Source organism: Denticeps clupeoides, chromosome 5, assembly GCF_900700375.1.
Source record: "Denticeps clupeoides chromosome 5, fDenClu1.1, whole genome shotgun sequence".
Taxonomy (NCBI): domain Eukaryota; kingdom Metazoa; phylum Chordata; class Actinopteri; order Clupeiformes; family Denticipitidae; genus Denticeps; species Denticeps clupeoides.
The window spans coordinates 19125874-19144620 of NC_041711.1; the positions used below are offsets into that span (position 1 = coordinate 19125874).

The 18747-nt window shown below is 43.9% G+C and overlaps 1 protein-coding gene across 8 annotated transcripts in view; it reads left to right on the plus strand.

Moving 5' to 3' along the window:
* Positions 1–18747, plus strand: part of nbeal1 (neurobeachin-like 1) — a 34459-nt gene that overhangs the window by 10940 nt on the left and 4772 nt on the right. For 4 of the 8 annotated variants that reach the window (XM_028979669.1, XM_028979674.1, XM_028979672.1 and 1 more), the window contains exons 9-49: positions 583–919; positions 1096–1202; positions 1624–1707; positions 3265–3348; positions 3986–4084; positions 4303–4877; positions 4961–5093; positions 5551–5670; positions 5794–6100; positions 6253–6338; positions 6414–6503; positions 6646–6817; positions 7153–7286; positions 7379–7538; positions 7672–7774; positions 7859–8015; positions 9212–9370; positions 9592–9751; positions 10002–10090; positions 10528–11124; positions 11675–11850; positions 11976–12264; positions 12398–12706; positions 13046–13195; positions 13288–13445; positions 13627–13751; positions 13912–14035; positions 14306–14454; positions 14714–14847; positions 14976–15077; positions 15201–15296; positions 15387–15511; positions 16181–16321; positions 16426–16556; positions 16638–16747; positions 16970–17087; positions 17234–17331; positions 17618–17734; positions 17929–18018; positions 18113–18222; positions 18309–18481. In XM_028979669.1, coding sequence (XP_028835502.1) covers positions 583–919; positions 1096–1202; positions 1624–1707; positions 3265–3348; positions 3986–4084; positions 4303–4877; positions 4961–5093; positions 5551–5670; positions 5794–6100; positions 6253–6338; positions 6414–6503; positions 6646–6817; positions 7153–7286; positions 7379–7538; positions 7672–7774; positions 7859–8015; positions 9212–9370; positions 9592–9751; positions 10002–10090; positions 10528–11124; positions 11675–11850; positions 11976–12264; positions 12398–12706; positions 13046–13195; positions 13288–13445; positions 13627–13751; positions 13912–14035; positions 14306–14454; positions 14714–14847; positions 14976–15077; positions 15201–15296; positions 15387–15511; positions 16181–16321; positions 16426–16556; positions 16638–16747; positions 16970–17087; positions 17234–17331; positions 17618–17734; positions 17929–18018; positions 18113–18222; positions 18309–18481 — 6778 coding nt within the window. The remainder of the gene's footprint in view (positions 1–582; positions 920–1095; positions 1203–1623; positions 1708–3264; positions 3349–3985; positions 4085–4302; positions 4878–4960; positions 5094–5550; positions 5671–5793; positions 6101–6252; positions 6339–6413; positions 6504–6645; positions 6818–7152; positions 7287–7378; positions 7539–7671; positions 7775–7858; positions 8016–9211; positions 9371–9591; positions 9752–10001; positions 10091–10527; positions 11125–11674; positions 11851–11975; positions 12265–12397; positions 12707–13045; positions 13196–13287; positions 13446–13626; positions 13752–13911; positions 14036–14305; positions 14455–14713; positions 14848–14975; positions 15078–15200; positions 15297–15386; positions 15512–16180; positions 16322–16425; positions 16557–16637; positions 16748–16969; positions 17088–17233; positions 17332–17617; positions 17735–17928; positions 18019–18112; positions 18223–18308; positions 18482–18747) is intronic. The other 4 variants (XM_028979675.1, XM_028979676.1, XM_028979673.1 and 1 more) reach the window with 3 other exon arrangements.

An 18747-nucleotide genomic window follows, 5' to 3' on the forward strand; every position in this document is an offset into this window, starting at 1 on the left:
GAAAAAACAGTTTTCCCTTCAATACAAGGATGATCACACATAATGTTTATATTGGATTGTTCACAAGTTTGTCGCAAAAGTTAGTCAAGGTTGCACAGGATATTTAATAAAATTCCGGTGGGTATAGCATTATGTGTTTCTCATAAAAAATATACCTCATATACAGTACCATTCAAATGTTTGGCCACACCTATTCTGTGGTTATGGAGACTAAAATGAATGCCGTTTTAAATAATCGAATGCATATTTTGTAGCAGGAGAAAGCTCTGCTCACTGTTGTAATAATCAAAAGCCATGAGATGCCTTCAGGTCTGTTGGAAAACCATCCCCATTGTCTAAAAGCCAAGACTGTGAAATGCTGCCTGCTTTGGAAAGCCTCAAAAATGTGTCCAAACTTTTGACTGGTAGTGTATCGAGGTATATAATAATATAGTCAATCCCAATTATAGTCAAAATTAATTTTAGGAACTGCATCTAGCTCTTTTTAAATAGTTTTACTCTTGTCTCTTATCCAAGTTCTTCTATTCTTCTCCATATCATACCTTCCACCGTCTCTGCACTTCAACAATATCTTCCACCCAGCGTAATGCTTTGCTGGCCATCTCTCCCGCCACCATGGAGGTGTTGATGAGTGTGCTGGGTGGGGGGGAGTGTGTGGATGGGGTGGACGGAGAGGACTGGGACAGCGAGGCTCCAGACCGGAAGGCCCTGCTGACGCTTGGCTGTCTGAGGGAGGTGGTACACTGCTTGCTGGCCAGCAGCTCTGACCAGAGACAGGTGGAAATCAGCTCTGTTCTGGAGAACTACTTCAAGCTCCTGAACTCTGACCCGGCCGCTGCCATGCAGGGGAAGGGGCGCCCACCCATTCGCTCCCGGCACTGGGAGAGCCGCTTTGTTGCACTGCAAGTGCACATGTTAGGTGAGTTAATGTAACATGAAGAAGGAATTCATGTAACCTGAGCATAGCTCATAAATGAACAATAACAAGGGCCAGCATAACGTGTGTGTGACTGCTCCATGAGATATGGCCTAAACAATAGACTGTGCTTGTGTCTGTGCAATTATTTATTTCTTTATTTTTCCGCCATTCCACAGACACCATCCGTGACATGTTTGAGTGTCTGGATCGACCCGTCCTGCAGGCCATATTCCTAAACAGCAACTGCTTTGAGCACCTGACACGTCTTTTGCAGAACAGCAAGGTGCCCTTTTCTTTGGACTGATATCTAGTGGTCATTTTAACAGGAGCTCAGAAGTTACCTTTCAGGCTTACAAAAGCCAAGTGTGGTGTATATTGGTGGTAGCTAATGAAATATTTTCTACAACTGCATTTTTATGCCCTGATCTCATATGTGCTGAATACTTTGCTGTATGAGTGCTAATTGACACGTGTGTGTGTGTGTGTGATAGTGTGTAGCACACACTGCATGTGTTTTGCTCTGCAAAAGACCGTGCGTTAACAATGTGCTCACTGACTGTGCATGTTTACCCTTTCCAGCGATGGCCCACTAAGAACCTCATGGTCGTGACAACCTTATGACCTTTAACTTATAACCAATCCTGTAACCCTCCTCTCTTTTTGCCCTTTTCTGCACACTTCTTGTGGTGCCCCCAACCATGCAGCTGGTAAATGCTAGATGCTCAGTGGCTGACAAGGACCAGAAAGATTTAGCCAACAGATTACTTACAGGAGAGAGTGACACTCAGGTACCGCCTACCCGTCGCTGTCCACTTGCCAGCCGCCGCTGCCACGCCCAAAGAGGCCGCACCTCCAACCATACCTCTGTTCACCTGCCATGATAAGCAGTTAAACAGTTCACTTGGCTTTCACCGACTGCTTAACACACCAATTCTAACACACACATTACTTTTTTTGCAAGTGATCTGTGTCTGCGTTTTTTCTTATCTTTTAAGTATTTCCATAAAACACAAAAATCATGGCTATATGACTGATTTATAGTATTAAATGCTACAGTTCAAAGGTTTTCCTTGTTTTTCATAAACAAATTAGTTTGAAGAGAGAATACTAGAAAATATTTGAGAACTTTGAGCCTCTCCAATTATGCATATATTATGCAGACAGTGTCTGGATAGTATTCTTGATCAGTTGGAATTCATCTTAATTGATAAAACGATCAAAACATAATACTGGGAAAGATCATTTCTAATGCCTTTAGAATTTAATGTAAAATATTTTTAATGAGCTGTTTTCCTCACAAACAATTAATTGCACATTAAAATATTCATACTAATTGTTGGATTTAAGTATTCATTTAGTTGGTCATGCCAAATTTCTCAGAGACAGACAGAAGGTTGGTTTGAGAAGGAGTGGTCTCTTGGGAGCCCATACTGTCAGTGATCATCATAACCCCCTCCCCAAGGCCCATTTTTATTCCTCTGCTTTCTTGGATTCTCCTTCAATTTCCTTTTCTCCTTGGTGATGCTGAACAGCATGGGGGTCCTGCCAGTGTTTTCTGATGTTGCTAGGCTTGCTGTGCTGAGGCTGTTGCGGTGTCTGGTGTTTCCATGGATGGCTCATTTGAATTTGGTGTTTGTTGAATGTTTTACCTTTTCTTTTATCTTGTCATCTGATTTCACACATTTCATCTCAAGTCTGTTCAGCTTGCACCTCATGTTTGGGTTGATAAATCAACGAAATCAGTCTACAAATGAGAACTAACTTTTCTCTGTAGAAGGGCAAGTCTGAATGGTGACTGGTTAATGTACTTTTGCAGTTACTATGAGTTGCTTAAGAGTGTGTGGGCAGTTGATGTAAAAACAGCCTTTGTAACCTCTCCCTGCTCCATAGGCTTATTCATTTTTTAATCATTATTTTTATTATATGTAATCTATATTGCCTCATCTTGTATGAATATTCTCTCTAGCAAAAAGCAAGCACAATTTTACCAGGAATGGGTTCAATCTGTCACACAATCACTCACACAACTGATCAAACAATGCAGTCATATAAGGTTTTTCTTTACTTGTTGGCACACTCATGTTTTGGGGTCTCCATTTACTCCTGCCTGTGGACCGTAAATAAGCATGCTGTTTACATCGCATCTGGTTGAAGATGAGGATGACGAGGTCCTAATCGTGGCTTTTCATGCTTTGTTCATGCATGTCAAAGATAATTTTCTCCATTTGACTGTATGAACTGGGTGTGTCTCTAAGGCTGGAATAAAAGGAGTGGCTTTCTGCCTCGCTGGTAACATAAGGCGGTGCGTGATTGTTTTTGAGACATAATTTCATTCGTCTGCTCAGGTGTTTCAGGGGAGGCTGGACTCTCTTGCTGTGGCCACCATTAAAGCCCTGACAATAGTGATGCACAAGTCACCAGCTGCTAAGGTGGGTCACGATCTTCACCATAAATGCAGTTGAACAAGCAGTGTGGACTTTACACAAAAACCCCAGAGCGACACTGCACACACAACTGCACACACCAGTACGCTTGATCCAGGAAACTGTTGTGTGCAATGCAAATTCTTTGTTGTTGCTTATGAACTGTACTTTCGGTGAGTTTGTGAAGATTTTGAAGTTTTATGTCTGACTTTTCAGAGCTAATGAAATCCCAGAATGCTTACAATGTTGGCTAGTGTGTGAAGCAATGGTGGCCTAGCGGTTAAGGAAGCGGCCCTGAAATTAGAAGGTTGCAGGTTCGAATCCCTATCCGCCAAGGTTCTACTGAGGTGCACCGTACCCACACACTGCTCCCCGGCTGCCCACTGCTCACCAAGGGTGATGATTTAAAAGCAAAGGACTCATTTCGTTGTGTCACCGTGTGCTGTGTATCACAATGACAATCACTTCACTTTTATTTAGTAATTAGCACAAACGTTGGCAAACACAGAATCCCATTTTTTGAAAAGGGAATTGTGTGGTTAAAATGGTAGAAATATGACTATATGACTCAACTTGTAGCTTGCTTTTAATTATTTTGAGGTTTGTTATCCCGCATATTGATTGCTAAGTCCTGACTCTACAGGAAGTGTTTAAGGAGCGAATTGGCTACATTCACCTTTATGAGGTGCTCGTCTCGCTGGGTCAGCCCTCTAGGCAACTACTGAAGGAGCTCATGAACATGGTGAGATAATTGTTTTTATTTTAATTTTGCATATTTTAATGACTCAATTAATAGTTTGCAATAGTTAACATATCATAATATTTTCAAATATTGCGTTGACATTCTTTTAATCACACACTCTCTCTTCTCATCCACACACACAGTTCATCCATCCTTAAATTGCTACTGCTCAACATTATGAGATGCTCACTTGCTTGTATCTGTACTCTGGACTGCAGGCAGTGGAGGGCGAGCACTCGTCTGTGGGGATCCTGGGCATCAGTAACGTGGAGCCGCTGCTGCTGTTGATCCAGTGGCTGCCAGAGCTGGACTCTGCAGAGCTGCAGGTTTTCACGTCTGACTGGCTGCGTCGCATCTCCTGCACCAACCGTCGGACCCGTGCCACCTGTGTCAATGCTGCCATGGTGCTGAGACTTCTAGATGCACTGGGGAGGCACGGGCGTCTGCACCGTTCCTGTGCCGAAAGTCTGGTGGCACTGCTGGGCTCCCTGGGCAGCCAATCTCTGAGCAGGACTGAGCTCCAGCAACTCCTCCGGCTTTTGCGACAGGACGACTCCAAGCAGCCCCACCCGTATGTGGGACCGGTGCTGAGGGCCATCTTGGGCATGGTGCGCAAGCAGGGACTAGAGAGTGCCATGCAGTACTTTGACCTGGCGCCCAGCATGGCCGGCATCGTTGTGCCTCCTATTCAAAGGTGGCCGGGCTCGGCCTTCAGCTTCCTGGCCTGGCTGTCATTAGACCAGGACCAGTTGGAATCAGCAGGAAAAGGAGAGAAAAGGAAACAACTCTATAGGTGAGAGGACTATTGTTTAGGGAACAAGTAAATAGCTGAACCAAACCTTATATGTGTGTTGTGTCTGTGTTTTGCTCTGGCAGTTTTTTCTCACCGAGTGGAACAGGTTTTGAGGCCTTCATAAGTTCAGCAGGCTTGTTAGTGGTGGCTGTGTGCACAAAGAGGGAATACGTCACCGTCATGCTGCCAGATTACTGCTTCTGTGACTCACTCTGGGTGAGTGGGACAACCAAATGTAGCCGTAGTGGTCAGTAGATGCTTGCCATTGTGTGGAAGTGTTCGCTCATCACTTTCCATCACAGTCTACTGTTTTGGCTGGCAGTCAGTTTTTGCTAATTGTCTTTGTTAGCTACCAGCATAGTGATGTTTGTCTATTGTAGGCGGAGTGGCCTAATGGGGGCAGTGGGGGCCTAGCGGATAAGGAAGCGGCCCTGTAATCAGAAGGTTGCCGGTTCGAATTCCGATCCGCCAAGGTGCCACTGAGCAAAGCATCGTCCCCACACACTGCTCCCCGGGCGCCTGTCATGGCCTGTCATGACTATCACTTCACCTTCACTGATGCGGATATTAATATTGCCCTATTTAGCCAGTTTACTATTTACATGTGATGTATCTGCCCATACGAGGCCCAATTTATATGTTTATTTAAGGTGTCTATGTCTTTGTACTACAGCACAGTATAGGGGTGGTTCATGTCCCTGGAAAAAGACCTTTTGGACAGAGTCTAGTCTACCTTTATGTTGATGGGCAGCAGAAGCTCTCTGCCCCATTGAAGTATCCCAACATGACAGAGGTGAGAGCCACAGAGAAGCTTGCTTCAGTCATGCTAGTTGAACCAGCAAAACTCTGAATACCCAAGTTTGTCTTTCTGTCAACAATGCCTTCTGTTTTTTACTTTGTTCCTATTCTCCCTCAGCCCTTTACCTCCTGCTGTATCGGATCAGCAGGACATCGGACGACCACTCCACCCCCTTCCCAGATCCCAGACCCCCCATTCTCATCAACGCCCACATCTGGTCGCTCCTCACTGGGAGGAATCCTCTCTGCACAGGGTTGGGGTGGCCTCCTTGGGGGCAAGCCGGAGTCTGTCACCAAGTTAATCTCGGCGGGCACTCAGGATAGCGAGTGGGGCAGCCCCACCTCTCTGCAGGGTCAGCTGGGTAGTGTCATGGTGTTCCATGAAGCTCTGCAGCACAACCATGTTAAGGCAATTTGCAGTGCAGGTATGGCATTTACAGGGGTGGAGTGTTTTCAAGTAATGGTTTTTATATAGTCATTATTTATTATTCTATTGTAAATGTGCTTATATGGCAATAGCCTAGCAGTCATCAACTATGTGTACTCTCTGTACTCTGGTTCTTTCTTCATTCTTCAGGTCCCAATTGCATCTCCCCATTTAAAAGCCAGGAGGCAGAGCTTGGTGACCTCTCATCGAAACTCCTTCTCCACTACTCCCCAAAGGTATGTCCGTTATTTATCAGTTGGAATTTGATTGAATTAAATTGTTCACCTGTACTGCCTTACTGCCACCCACAGGCATGTAAGAACCCAATATGTCTTGACCTCTCACCTAATCTACTGCATGGTCGCCTGACTGGCAACAAAGTGGTAAATTGGGACATAAAGGTATGTATAACATGGTTGTAGCTGCATCCTCTACATTTTGCTGTTAATGTAACCAAGTGCTCTTGTGTTTTATGGATTAACTACTTATGGATTTAACATGTATATAGAAACTCTGACTGACTGACCTACTCATTGCATGCAGGATATGATAAACTGTGTAGGGGGGTTGCCGGTTCTGTTCCCCATCCTGGAGCAGCTGTCCCTACTGACGCCTGAACAGCAGACAGAACCCCCTGGTTCAGAGTTCATCACCCCTGACCTTTCCACTCCTGCCGAGGGAGACTGGGTCATCCTGCCCTCCAACAGGGCCTCAGGTGAACTTTTTTTTTTTTTCCTGTATTAGGAGAGGGACAAAAAGTTGATAGTGATATATTTTCAGTATGTTGGTGTCAAAGGTTAAGTTGAGCACTTAGACCGTTCCAAGAGATTTTCACCTTACAGCAGTTATGCTACAACTGTCCTGCAACACATTGCAAAGCAACAGCACTATGTTGTCATTGTTATTATGGACAACATATTGAAATTTTATTGAGGTATTCTCTTTGATTCCTCTACCTAGTGTGAACGTCTTTATAATCCACACACTTTTTTTTGTTAAGGTATGTGCATATGTTGTAATTAAATACATCTCTTTGCATATGTTCTTCAGAAGCACGTCTGGAGAAGAATCTGGTTGCCACATTTCTGCTGGTGATCAAACACTTTCTGCAGCGACACCCAATTAACCAGGAGAGCTTGCTGACCGCACACGCCATACCCACAGTGGGAGCACTGCTGCAGAGGGTAAGATATCAAACATTCATTCTCTGAGCCTTGAATTCTTTTGATGTATAAGTATTAACAGGGTTTCTTCCTCCTTGTATGCATGTGTGTAGCTGCCTGCGTTCCTGGTGGATGTGAGTGTGTTGGTGGCAGTGCAGTTGATTATAGAGCAGGTGACTTATGAGAAGAACCCACAGCTTCTTCAACAACTGCACACTCACCTCCTCTTCAACTTCAGCATCTGGATCCAGGGAGACTTCACCCTGCGCATAGGTGTGTGTGTGTGTGTGTGTGTGTGTGTGTGTGTGTGTGTGGTGATGATCACTATTAACAGTATTGGGTGTAATGCAGGTTTTTGGGTTTACATGGAATGTTCTAAAACATTTTACTTATCCCTGGTGTGCAGGTCATATACAGTACATGTCCACTGTGATAAAAGACAGCAGGAAACAGTTCAGGAAGAAATACGGTGTGCAGTTTCTGTTGGACACAATCCGCCTTCACTATGGGTATCAACCCTCTGTTGATCTCTCTATCTAATATTGTAAATATAAACTTGATAATCACATCCAAGTCCTCTTTCTGTCTTTCAGCAGCAACAGCAAGGACACTGAACTGAGTGAGGATGACATTCGTACCATCAGAGCTTCTCTTTGTGGCCTCCTCAAGTATTACATAAGCAAGGGCACAACTCAGGACGAGGTACAAAGCATCCTGGGATATATTGCGGCAATTGGAGATGAAGAACAGGTGAGAGGTCTCACGAGTCTCAGCTGAAGCGTATTCTGCTCTAGAAATAGATTCACCTTTTGAAGTTGGGCATTAATCCAAACTGTGTGTTTTAGTTAGTGGTGGGCAAAGGACATTGTGCACCAACCCGTAATATAGTTAATGCATAGAGTAATATAGGTTGAGACAACTAGACAAATCAGATGGACAAGTAGCAGCCATATGATAATATCAGTGTATTGATGTATACAGTATATGAAATAATAATAATAATAATAATAATAGTGGTATGATAAAAATAATGCAGCAGTACAGTGTGAGGTGAAGAGTGCAGTACTGATCAGTTTGTGTGTGCGTATAGATATATCCTCTGTAGGCTGTTGCGTTCAGAAGTGTTGCCATATTTGCCATACCAGACAGTGATGCAGCTGGACAGATTATGATGAGAGCTGCAACCTGGTTTAAAATGATTGAGTTTTATGGCTTATATAGGAAATCCTGTGTGTGTGTGTGTGTGTGTGTGTGTGTGTGTGTGTGTTGTGTGTCCCAGAAAAAGCACTCTCGCTGATGACTATTGACTTTTTTCACACTGATGGACACATCTGAAGTCACCACTTCTCTCTGTATTACTCAGGCTCCACAAAATTTACTTAGTGCAAACAGGATTCATTGTCCAGGCAATTAATTTTTAATGTCTGGCCCATTCTTTTACCTTACACTATGTAATACATGAAATACATGGCCTAGCGGGTAAGGAATCAGACCCTTAATAGGAGGGTTGCTGGTTCGATTTTCGAGCTACCAAGGTGCCTAAGCAAAGCACTGTCCACACACTCCTGGGTGCATTTCATGGCCGCCCACTGCTCACCAAGGTTGATTGTTAAAAGCAGAGGACACATTTCATTTGGTTTCTTTTAGGAATTGACGTCCTGGTCTAGCCTTCTTTTGTATTTTTCGGTGTGGGAAAAATGATCCACTGGTCCTTTGTGTTGTTCATCATTGATTGCGTAACTGACTGAGATGTAGGGAGCAGTTTTTACTTGACTGTTGTGATGTTTGAGCTTCTTGTAATTCTGCATAGGTGGCAACACAGCCTGACTGGAGTCACCCTAACCTGTTTGTATCCCTAATTTAAGCTGAGCTTGATGCAGTAGTTCAATTGTCTGTGCTGTTCACGTCATGAGGTGCTTCATTGGCTATGTCTCCCTGTTTTGTAGTTGAGCGGGATGCTGGAGCTGCTGTTGACTCTGCTGCAGACCAGCACAGCCAGGGACCAGCTCTTTCTGCTGCTCTTTGAGCCAGGAGCTGCTGACTCCTGCTACACCTTACTCCTCAATAGCAAATACTCAGACCGCTTGCGAGAGGTGGTCTTCAAGGTGAGCGCACCTTTATTTACATTTACATTTACATTTACGGCATTTGGTAGACGCCCTTATCCAGAGCGACTTACAACGTGCTTTATGTCTGCAACTGTACAACGTGTGTACTTTTTTTCTAGTCAAACTTGATGTTTTATTTTCCAAGACTGAATGAGACAAACGAACAAACAAAATCATTTTTGGTAACTGAGGTTCAGGTTGTGTGTGTCTGTCTCCAGCTGTTTGAGCGCATGTTGAAGTGTGACCGTGTGTACGAGCGCAGTAAGCAGAGGCTGAAACTGAGGGAGGTGGGATACTCTGGCCTCACTATTCTCTTCCCCGACCAACACATCACATCAGCACTCGTCAAGAGTCTCCTGAATCACATCCTGTCTACAGGTCTGTGCAGCAACTTCTTAAAACTAAACACACTTCATGTTATTATTTACTTAAATTGTTATTGTTTTTTAGTTTTTGTATTTTTAATAAATTTGCCAAAACCTTTACATTAACATTGTTGTATGTTGAGTGTAGAATTCTGAGGGGGGTGTTTGAATCAGTTTTGAAATAAGGCTGAACAACAAAATGTGAAAAAGTGATGCCCTGTGAATATAAGGATAAAAAAAAACTCACTTCTCTTTGTATTCAGACAATGCGGTGAACTACAGGGATCTGATGGCTCTGGTCCAGCTGACCCACCGTGCTGGACCTGGGGTGCGCCTGCTGGTGTGCAAGAGGGTGAGTGTGTGGGTGAGTGTGTGTGTGTGTGTGTGTGTGTGTGTGTGTGTGTATATATATATAATAAAATATTTATTACTTTCAAAATACCTCTCATGTGGTATGGTATTTTGATATCTTGTTTGCAGGAAGGCATCATGTCCATTTACATTGACAGGAATTCTGAATGGCATATGTCATTGCTGGCTAGAGTGTAGTGTAATGGCCAAAATATTTAGTATGTGGCTGAGCCAAAGAGGCTGTCCTGTTGTCTGGGGGTTGTTGCATATTATGATATCAGTTACATATTGACATTTTGATGTCACTTTTAGAAATTACTTGTTTTGTAATATTAATGTTTCATTACAGATATAGAAGAGCTGGAATTTAAATGTTATGTTAATAAAATAGCTCGGAATAGCAGTTTTCAGCTTCCTATCTCTGTCTCTCCCGGACAGATTTATTCGTTGCTTCAGTCTCAACAGGACGCTGTGCAGCAGATCTCTCGGCAGACCTGCTGGCAAGAGACATTCATGAGACTGTTCGTGAGATCACCTGGAGGCGGCAGCACGGAGGGCAATTCCAATAGGGGTGATGCAGCCAGCTTGGGCAGCCTGGAGCTCAGCCGGGGCAGTGGAAGCCGCCTGGAACCGCCTTTGGAGAGGAGGAACTTGTCAGGCAGCATGAGCCGTCTAAATGATGAGCAATATGCGTCAGACAGTGTTGGGGACAGCCGCTCAATTGACAGCTTAGACAATGGGGAGCTGGTGTCCCTGTCCGATACACCAGGGGACCCTCCAATCCCTAATCCATGGGTGTCCACAAGTAAAACTGGAGTCCTGAGTCTAGACCTGACCCACGTGCACCGGGCTGAACAGGGTGAGAATGGGAGCCAGACTCCTGGCAGTATGGCCAGCACTCCTTCGCCCCTGGAGACATCAAAACCGTTCCCTGGAACTGCTGCCGCAGAACGTGACACCAACTCCACCCTGACTGATGACAGCTTCCTTTTCAGCGACAACATTTCACTGGGAGAGTCATTCAGCAGCACAGAGGTGAGATGGTGTTCTCCTGGGACTGGTTTTCAGAGTAAAATAGGGGGCATCTCTTATTTCACCAAGTTGCAGGGTAAGACAAACAGGGAAATGAAATATGTTTGCTGCTAAATAATGGAAGTACTGACCATTTACTTTGTATCATTTACTCATTTATATTGCTTGTTGACTGATGTGACTCTTGGGTGGAATGATGGTGTTGTGTTACCATAACTTGTTGACTAAGATCTCATTATGGTTTAGGATGTGCTCCAAAGATCACTATGTGAGTGTGTGAGAGGAGGGAGGTGTCCTGTAGTGTGTTTGGCCTTTCTTTTATCCTAACTAGATATGTCTGCATTGGGTGGTGCAACTGCTGTCGCTTTGCTTTTTGTAACTGTGGCTTACTATAAATAGATGAGGGAATTTATATCATAATTGAGACCTATTGAGATTCATATCATATCAGATATCAGATAGCTACCCTGGGGCAGCTATTATAGGTTCGTGTTTTGAGTTTTGAGGTGCTAGACCTAATTAACGTAACTTTATCTCCTTCTGCTTTCCCCAGCGTACAGAGGAGGAGTTGGCACGGATGGTGCTGGAGATGGTGCTTTGTGTGATGTGGCGTGGGGTGGAGGGCTCAGATGATGCTGCATGGCTGGAGAGGGGTCAGGTGTTCTCTGCCCTCACAAAACTGGGCACAGCCAATGAGCTCCTAATGCCCGTCGATCACATTAAGCTTGGGTGAGTACGAGAAGCATCAGTAGCTCAGTAAAAAAAAACTGTGTGACAGAGGGGCCGATCAGGTCATGTGATTTTACAGACCCCTTTTTCAGAATATTTCAAAAGCCCTTTGTCCTCTCTCTCAGTTTGATGGAGCGCATGTTGGAATGGGCCGTAACTGATAACCGAGAATCCACGGCAGCGATGCTGCCACAGCACACGGAGAATGCGGTGCGGCTGCTGCATGTTGTGCAGGACTTCCTGCAGGCGGAGGGTCTGGTCAACCCCGCGCTGTGGACGGAGAAGGTCCTGGATGAGATGGTGACACTTATGGACAGTCTGATGGTCTGGTACACTGCTGGCACACAGTGGCTCCAGCTCTCTCAGGTGGGGCTGAGGCTGCTGCTAGGGTTCATGGCACAGGAAGACAACCAGGTGAGCGTAGCGGGTGTGTGCCAACATACACACAGGCAGGCAGAAAGTCCGTTAAGATTTTTATAGTATATGTTTGTTATTCCGTCTTTTGTCTCATTAATATTATACATTTTATTGCATGTGTGTGTGTAAGGTGTGCTCAATGGCAACAGCAAAGCTCAATGGCATCCTGCAGACAAAGACAATTGAGTCTCAGGATGAAGCTTGTTACCTGCTGGGGCAAGTGGAAGGTATCCTACGCCGCTGTATGGCGGCGCATGCGGAAGAGACCTACTCCTTCCTGGTGCCGCTGCTCAGGACATTGCTGTCCAAAGTACACAAACTGCTTTACATGGAGTTACACCTCCCATCACTGCCTGACACCAATGGAAGCCCATCCTTCTTTGAGGATTTCCAGCAGTACTGCAGCTCGCCTGAGTGGAGAGTCTACCTGGACAAATATGTAAGCAAGAAAGGGATTGAAATGTAAATTGTAAAACTGATTTAAAATGAGTCATAGTCATTTCTCCAATACACAATGGCATTACTTAGATTTTTTGGGGGGTGTTGAAGGCTCACTGCTCTGCATAGAAAGTGAAGGTTAGCCTGTGTGGTCTTTTCTTAAAGAACTTTTTGGTAGAAAGATGCCTAACAAAAAAGTTACAATTTAGATCTTAATCTGATTGACCATCAAAATCAGATCCACAGGCCACAAGAGAGACAGACACCATATTAGATGGGTATTTTTAATGGTTCAGATGCAAAAACATTTATATCCATACAATTTCTTTCTCTCACTCAGATTATCCCTTATATGAAGCAGTATGAGATTGAGACATTTAGTCAGGGTCATGAGAACATGGCTCTGTATTGGAAGGACTGCTATGAAGCATTCATGGTCAACCTGCATCGCAGAGAAAGAGAGCGAGGCGAGAGCAAGATCCGCTTTCAGGTATGCACACACACGCAATTGATTGGATGTCAGCATCAAAGCACACTTGGCACTGTGACACTCAGTTATCATATGGTCCCCACCCGGTTCAGGAGAACTTTGTGGAGCCGTTCAGTCGCCGGGGGCGACAAGAGAACCTGCGCTACAACAGCATGCTGAAGCAGCTGCACATGCAGAACAGCGGCACCCTCAGGCAATGGAAGGTGGTACGCAGGGGCCTGGTGTCTGAGATCGGGCCCTGGGCTGACTGGTATGAAACATTCATACAGTTGACTTGTGGAGCAGGCAAAAGGCAAATTACTAATTTAGTGTTTGACCATTAATCTGAACCACTTTAGAGTTTAGTTAAATATATGGAAATGTAACTAATTTGGGTGTTTAAATTAAGATTAAGTATGTAGTATGTGCGGTTTTGTGTGTTTGTCATTCAGCCACCACACTGAACTTCACTGGCGTCTCTCCAGTGCTGAGAACTACTCTCGTATGCGGCTCAAACTGGTGCGAAACTACAACTTTGACCTGCACTGCGAGGCCAGTGCTCTGAGGGACAACTTTGGTAAGATGCCCCACGTAACCATAGCAACTCTGCAACCAGTGTTTACAAGAGCCGTGTCTTTTATTACCACTTTTCTGATATCTGCTCACATTTGTCACCAATGTGATCACCCAAACTCTGTACTGCCTGGCCTTGACCTGTGACATCTGACCACTACCAGGTGTGCATCAGCAGCGGATTAATACGGAGTCGTTATTGCTGGAGGCTGTAAAGCAGGTTAAAGTCAGTGACCTGGAGGATGACATCCTCGAGTTGCCTGAGGAAGATCCTGCTGGAACCAATCAGTGAGTCTAAATTACAACAAGAGATCAGTCACTGGCTCTGCATGCAGTGGGAACAGTTTTAAGTTGATTTGATTCGATTTAACATTTTTCTTAAGTTGAACTGGAACTGAGTTGATTTGCAATCTTCTAAGTCCACCCGTTCTCGTTTCCCTCTTTATGCTTTGTTGGGATTATTTGTGGGCATAAGTGAAAGTGTCTCGTGCCCAGGTAGCAGTGTGTCTAAGAAGTTTTGAAGTCAATTGAAGTTCATGACTGGTAATCCTTGCTCAGGGCTGACCCAGAGGATGCAGGACAAAAGGAGAAGATGGTTCTGTTGGAGGACTGTGAGCTAGTCACTGTGGTAGCTGTTTACCCCGGACGACTAGAGCTCACAACCCAGCACATCTACTTTTATGACAACAGCACTGAAAAAGAGGAAGGTGAGTGGAGGAAATTCAGAAAACAATTTGACTTGGTAAAGAAATTTTTATGACTTGATTTTGATAAATAGATTCTACATCTATTTTTCAAAATAAAAACCTTTTCAATATTCTTGCTTTTGCACCAAAACTACTGAGCTTTTTGTTAGGTTGAGGATGGCCTGTCCTTTCACTTAAAGCCATAGTTCCTAAATAGCAGTACAACTTCATCTTTACTGGACACATACACACTTTCCTGTCATATGGTATTTGTTGGAAGGTGTGGGTCAGGACTTCAAGTGGCCGCTGTCCCAGATCAGAGAGGTCCACCTGCGTCGCTACAACTTGCGACGTTCTGCTCTTGAGATCTTCCTTATCGACCAGACCAACTACTTCCTCAATTTCACTAAGGAGGTGAGGAACTGAGATCTGTACAAATTAAACCGAGAGACTCACTTTCTGTACATAGCTTCTGTTCTAAATACACATGATGTATTTTATTTATTTAGCTAATTCTGTGTGTGCATGCATGCGCCCAATAGGCACGGAATAAAGTGTACAGTCGGTTGCTGCTGCTTCGGTCACTCACACTGCATGGGACACGTTCACCACAGGAGTTGCTCAAGGCCTCCGGACTCACACAGGTCAGGTCAAAAGTTGCAAGATCGCAGAATGGACATTTTGTAAACTTTTTTCATAATGTGCCATATTAAATCAATTCACTGTTATTCATTCATACTGTCTATCCCTTATGATCCTGCCTTCAGAAATGGGTGAACCGGGAAATGTCCAATTTTGACTACCTTATTCAGCTAAACACCATTGCAGGTCGTACATACAACAACCTGGCCCAGTATCCGGTGGTATGTGCCATATGTAGTAAACCTCTGTTACATTCAAAATGTGGTTAATTCCAATGGTGTCATAACTTTCATAGTTTGTGTTTTGTCCAGTTCCCCTGGATCTTGGCTGACTACACATCAGAAGAGCTTGACCTCAGTGACCCTCGGGTATTCCGAGACCTCTCCAAACCTGTGGCCGTCTTAAACGAGAGGAATGCAAAAGCAGTCAGAGAGAAGTGAGTTCTGACCTCAGCTGACTTCAAACCACACAGAAGAAAAAACATCACTTTAGAAAACAAAAATTAACAAAATCTGACACCTTAGCACATACTGATCATATCTCTTACACTTCATCCCATAGACCAAAAGCAAACCCTGCCCCCCAGTGGAGAATATAATGCTCTTGCAGATTGTGAAAGACAACACTTTATTTTTTTTTCAGCTGATTGTTCAACTAATTAGGATAATATTTATGGTAATTTGGTGCTAAACAAGCTTCATATAAAATTCATTTAGACCAGGGGTCGGCAACCTTTAAAGCTCAAAGAGTCATTTGGACGCGGTTTCCACTAGTGAGAAAGCATCGGGAGCTACGACTGAGGTGCTACTGAGCAAAGTGCCGTCTCCACACACTTCTCCCCAGGCGAGAAGGGGATCTCTCAAGGGATTGGTTTAAAGTAGAGACTACATGTGCACTGGGTGTTGTGCTGTGGTGTGTCACATGTGACAACTTGTGATCATTTTTACATTTTGAACTACAGTAAAACAAAATGCATTATAACAGACTTAAATTTATTAAAGACTATAAGATGACCGATGATCCAAGTGTGAAGGCAACTCTTATAAATCCTGCTAATAATGTTGTGCTACAGAATGACTCATTCAGTTTCTTTTATTGTCTTCAGGTATGAGAGTTTTGAAGACCCGACAGGCACAATCGATCGCTTCCATTACGGCACACACTACTCAAATGCAGCAGGAGTGATGCACTACCTCATACGGGTTGAACCGTTCACCTCACTGCACATTCAACTGCAGAGCGGCCGGTGTGTAGCTCTCTGACACTTTCAAACACATTTATTTTTAACCACACACCGCGTTTGTATTGCGCTGTCTGGACTGTGTCTATGTGTGCATGTTTGCGTTACAGGTTTGACTGTGCCGATCGTCAGTTCCACTCTATCCCTGCTACGTGGCAAACCCTCATGGACAATCCCAATGATGTCAAGGAGCTAATACCTGAATTTTTCTACTTCCCGGAATTCCTTGAGAATCAGAATGGTGAGATGAATTATTACATAACAGCGATAGCAGTTATATTACAGCACATGTAGTGAATGTTATATCTGTCTCTTTCTGCAGCGTTTGACCTGGGTCGTCTGCAGATCTCTAAGGAGAGGGTAAATGATGTCATTCTGCCAAAATGGGCCAAGTCTCCAGAGGACTTCATATACAAGCACAGGAAGGCCCTGGTAATACACTCACTGATATCATTACAGCCCTCAGAACCCTGCGGCCTTGCTGCTAAGTAAACTGCAACTTGTATAAAATTGTATACCCAGATGCTGCATTTGCCTTGTCACATTACCACATCTGACTTAAAGTAACTAATTGAAGCGTCAGTGAGGAATGTTCTGGGTTAAGACAAAACATTTCAGAGTAGCTATAATTTATTTATTTTTTTTCTATCACAGGAGTCTGAGTATGTGTCTGCCCATTTGCATGAGTGGATTGATCTGATCTTTGGTTACAAGCAGAGAGGCCCTGCAGCTGTGGAAGCTCTCAATGTCTTTTATTACTGTACTTATGAAGGTACAAAGCTAATGCTTTATTCCTGTATTAGTTTTGTTGTACACTAACCAGCACTACATTTTCATTGGACTGTGATTATTTACAATGATGTGGATAGACACTGTGATCACTATGTTGTTCACTGGCTCATGGTCATGCTTTTGTAGGAGCGGTGGACCTGGATGCTATTACTGACGAGAAGGAAAGGAAAGCTCTGGAGGGCATGATCAGTAATTTTGGACAGACTCCCTGCCAGCTGCTGAAGGTAATCCAATGAATGGAGCTGTGGTTGAACAACTTTTGCTGTAAGATGAAATTGAATTACCATTAACATAGTACAACATGTTGGAACATCAGTACAGCATCACAGCTAGCTTTGGCTTTTCTCTTAAGTGCAGTATTGAAATGACTACTATTCGCAAATTAATTTATTTGGTTCTCATGAAATTAAGAGAAATATATATTTTAATAACTGACACAGATGCAATGCAGAATTTCAGGATTTATTGTGAAATCTTGTTAATGTGTATTTTTTGGGGGGGTGGGTTCAGGAGCCTCACCCAGTCCGTCTGTCTCTTGAGGAATTGGAGAAGAGGAAGGCCCGTCTTGATGCCTGCCCCCTCAGCATCTTCGAGCACATTACTGAACTGAAATCATTTTTTGTAGAAGTGAGTACACTTGGGTTTCACCCAAGCTGAACCTATAATGTTGATAATATTTTAGGGTTTTTTTTTCCCCCTACATCTCTATTAATTAAAAACCTTTTGATCATTTTAAGTTGCTCGTGTTGCTCATGCATTTTATTTCTGGTGATCGAATTGAAGAATCAGTTTAAATGTTCTGTTAAATGTTCTTTTTACAGGGGATCAGTGACAACATTCCACTGGTGAAGGCTGTTGTCCCCAAAAACCAGTCACATTCCTTTATTTCTCAGGGCAGTCCTGACACTCTTGTGAGTGCCTGTACTTTGATGCTTGTATAATTCCACACATGATTCCATGACAGAAATAACAGGACTGTAATTTAGTACATTTGTTGTTACCCAGGTAACCCTCAGCCAAAACTACTTGATGGGGACTCATGGTTGGCTGCCCTATGACAAAAACATCTCCAACTATTTCACCTTCATCAAAGACCCCACTGTGTCAAACCCAAAGTGCGTTATTATACATCAGGAATAATGAGAAGCCCTCTGCTCATTAAAACTGGTTTAATCATCTTTGTTTGTCTTGCTGGCCACAGGACTCAGCGGTTCCTGACTAGTCCCTTATCACCTGATGTGGAGGTGACAGCAGGGCTGTTTGTGGTGTCACATGATGGGAAATTGCTATTTAGTGGTGGACACTGGGACAACAGCCTGAGAGTTACTTCTCTGGTGAAGGGCAAAACCGTGAGCCAGCACATCCGCCACATGGGTACATATACAGAAAAAGATGCAGACAAATAAACCTGCTTACCAATTCTTTGCAACTGCTGTTAATTACAATGAAGTGCTGATATGCCCACTTCAAGCACCCATTTCTAGTACCAAAAGAGCCTGCAGTGGGCATGTAGATCCTGTCATTACTGGACCAATGAACTAAGGCAGCGGCCTGGTCTTTTTAATAATGGCCAGACTATGACGGGACTCTGCATGTGTAATTCCCGGATTAATGCTCCGAAAGATTTATATGTGTCTCTC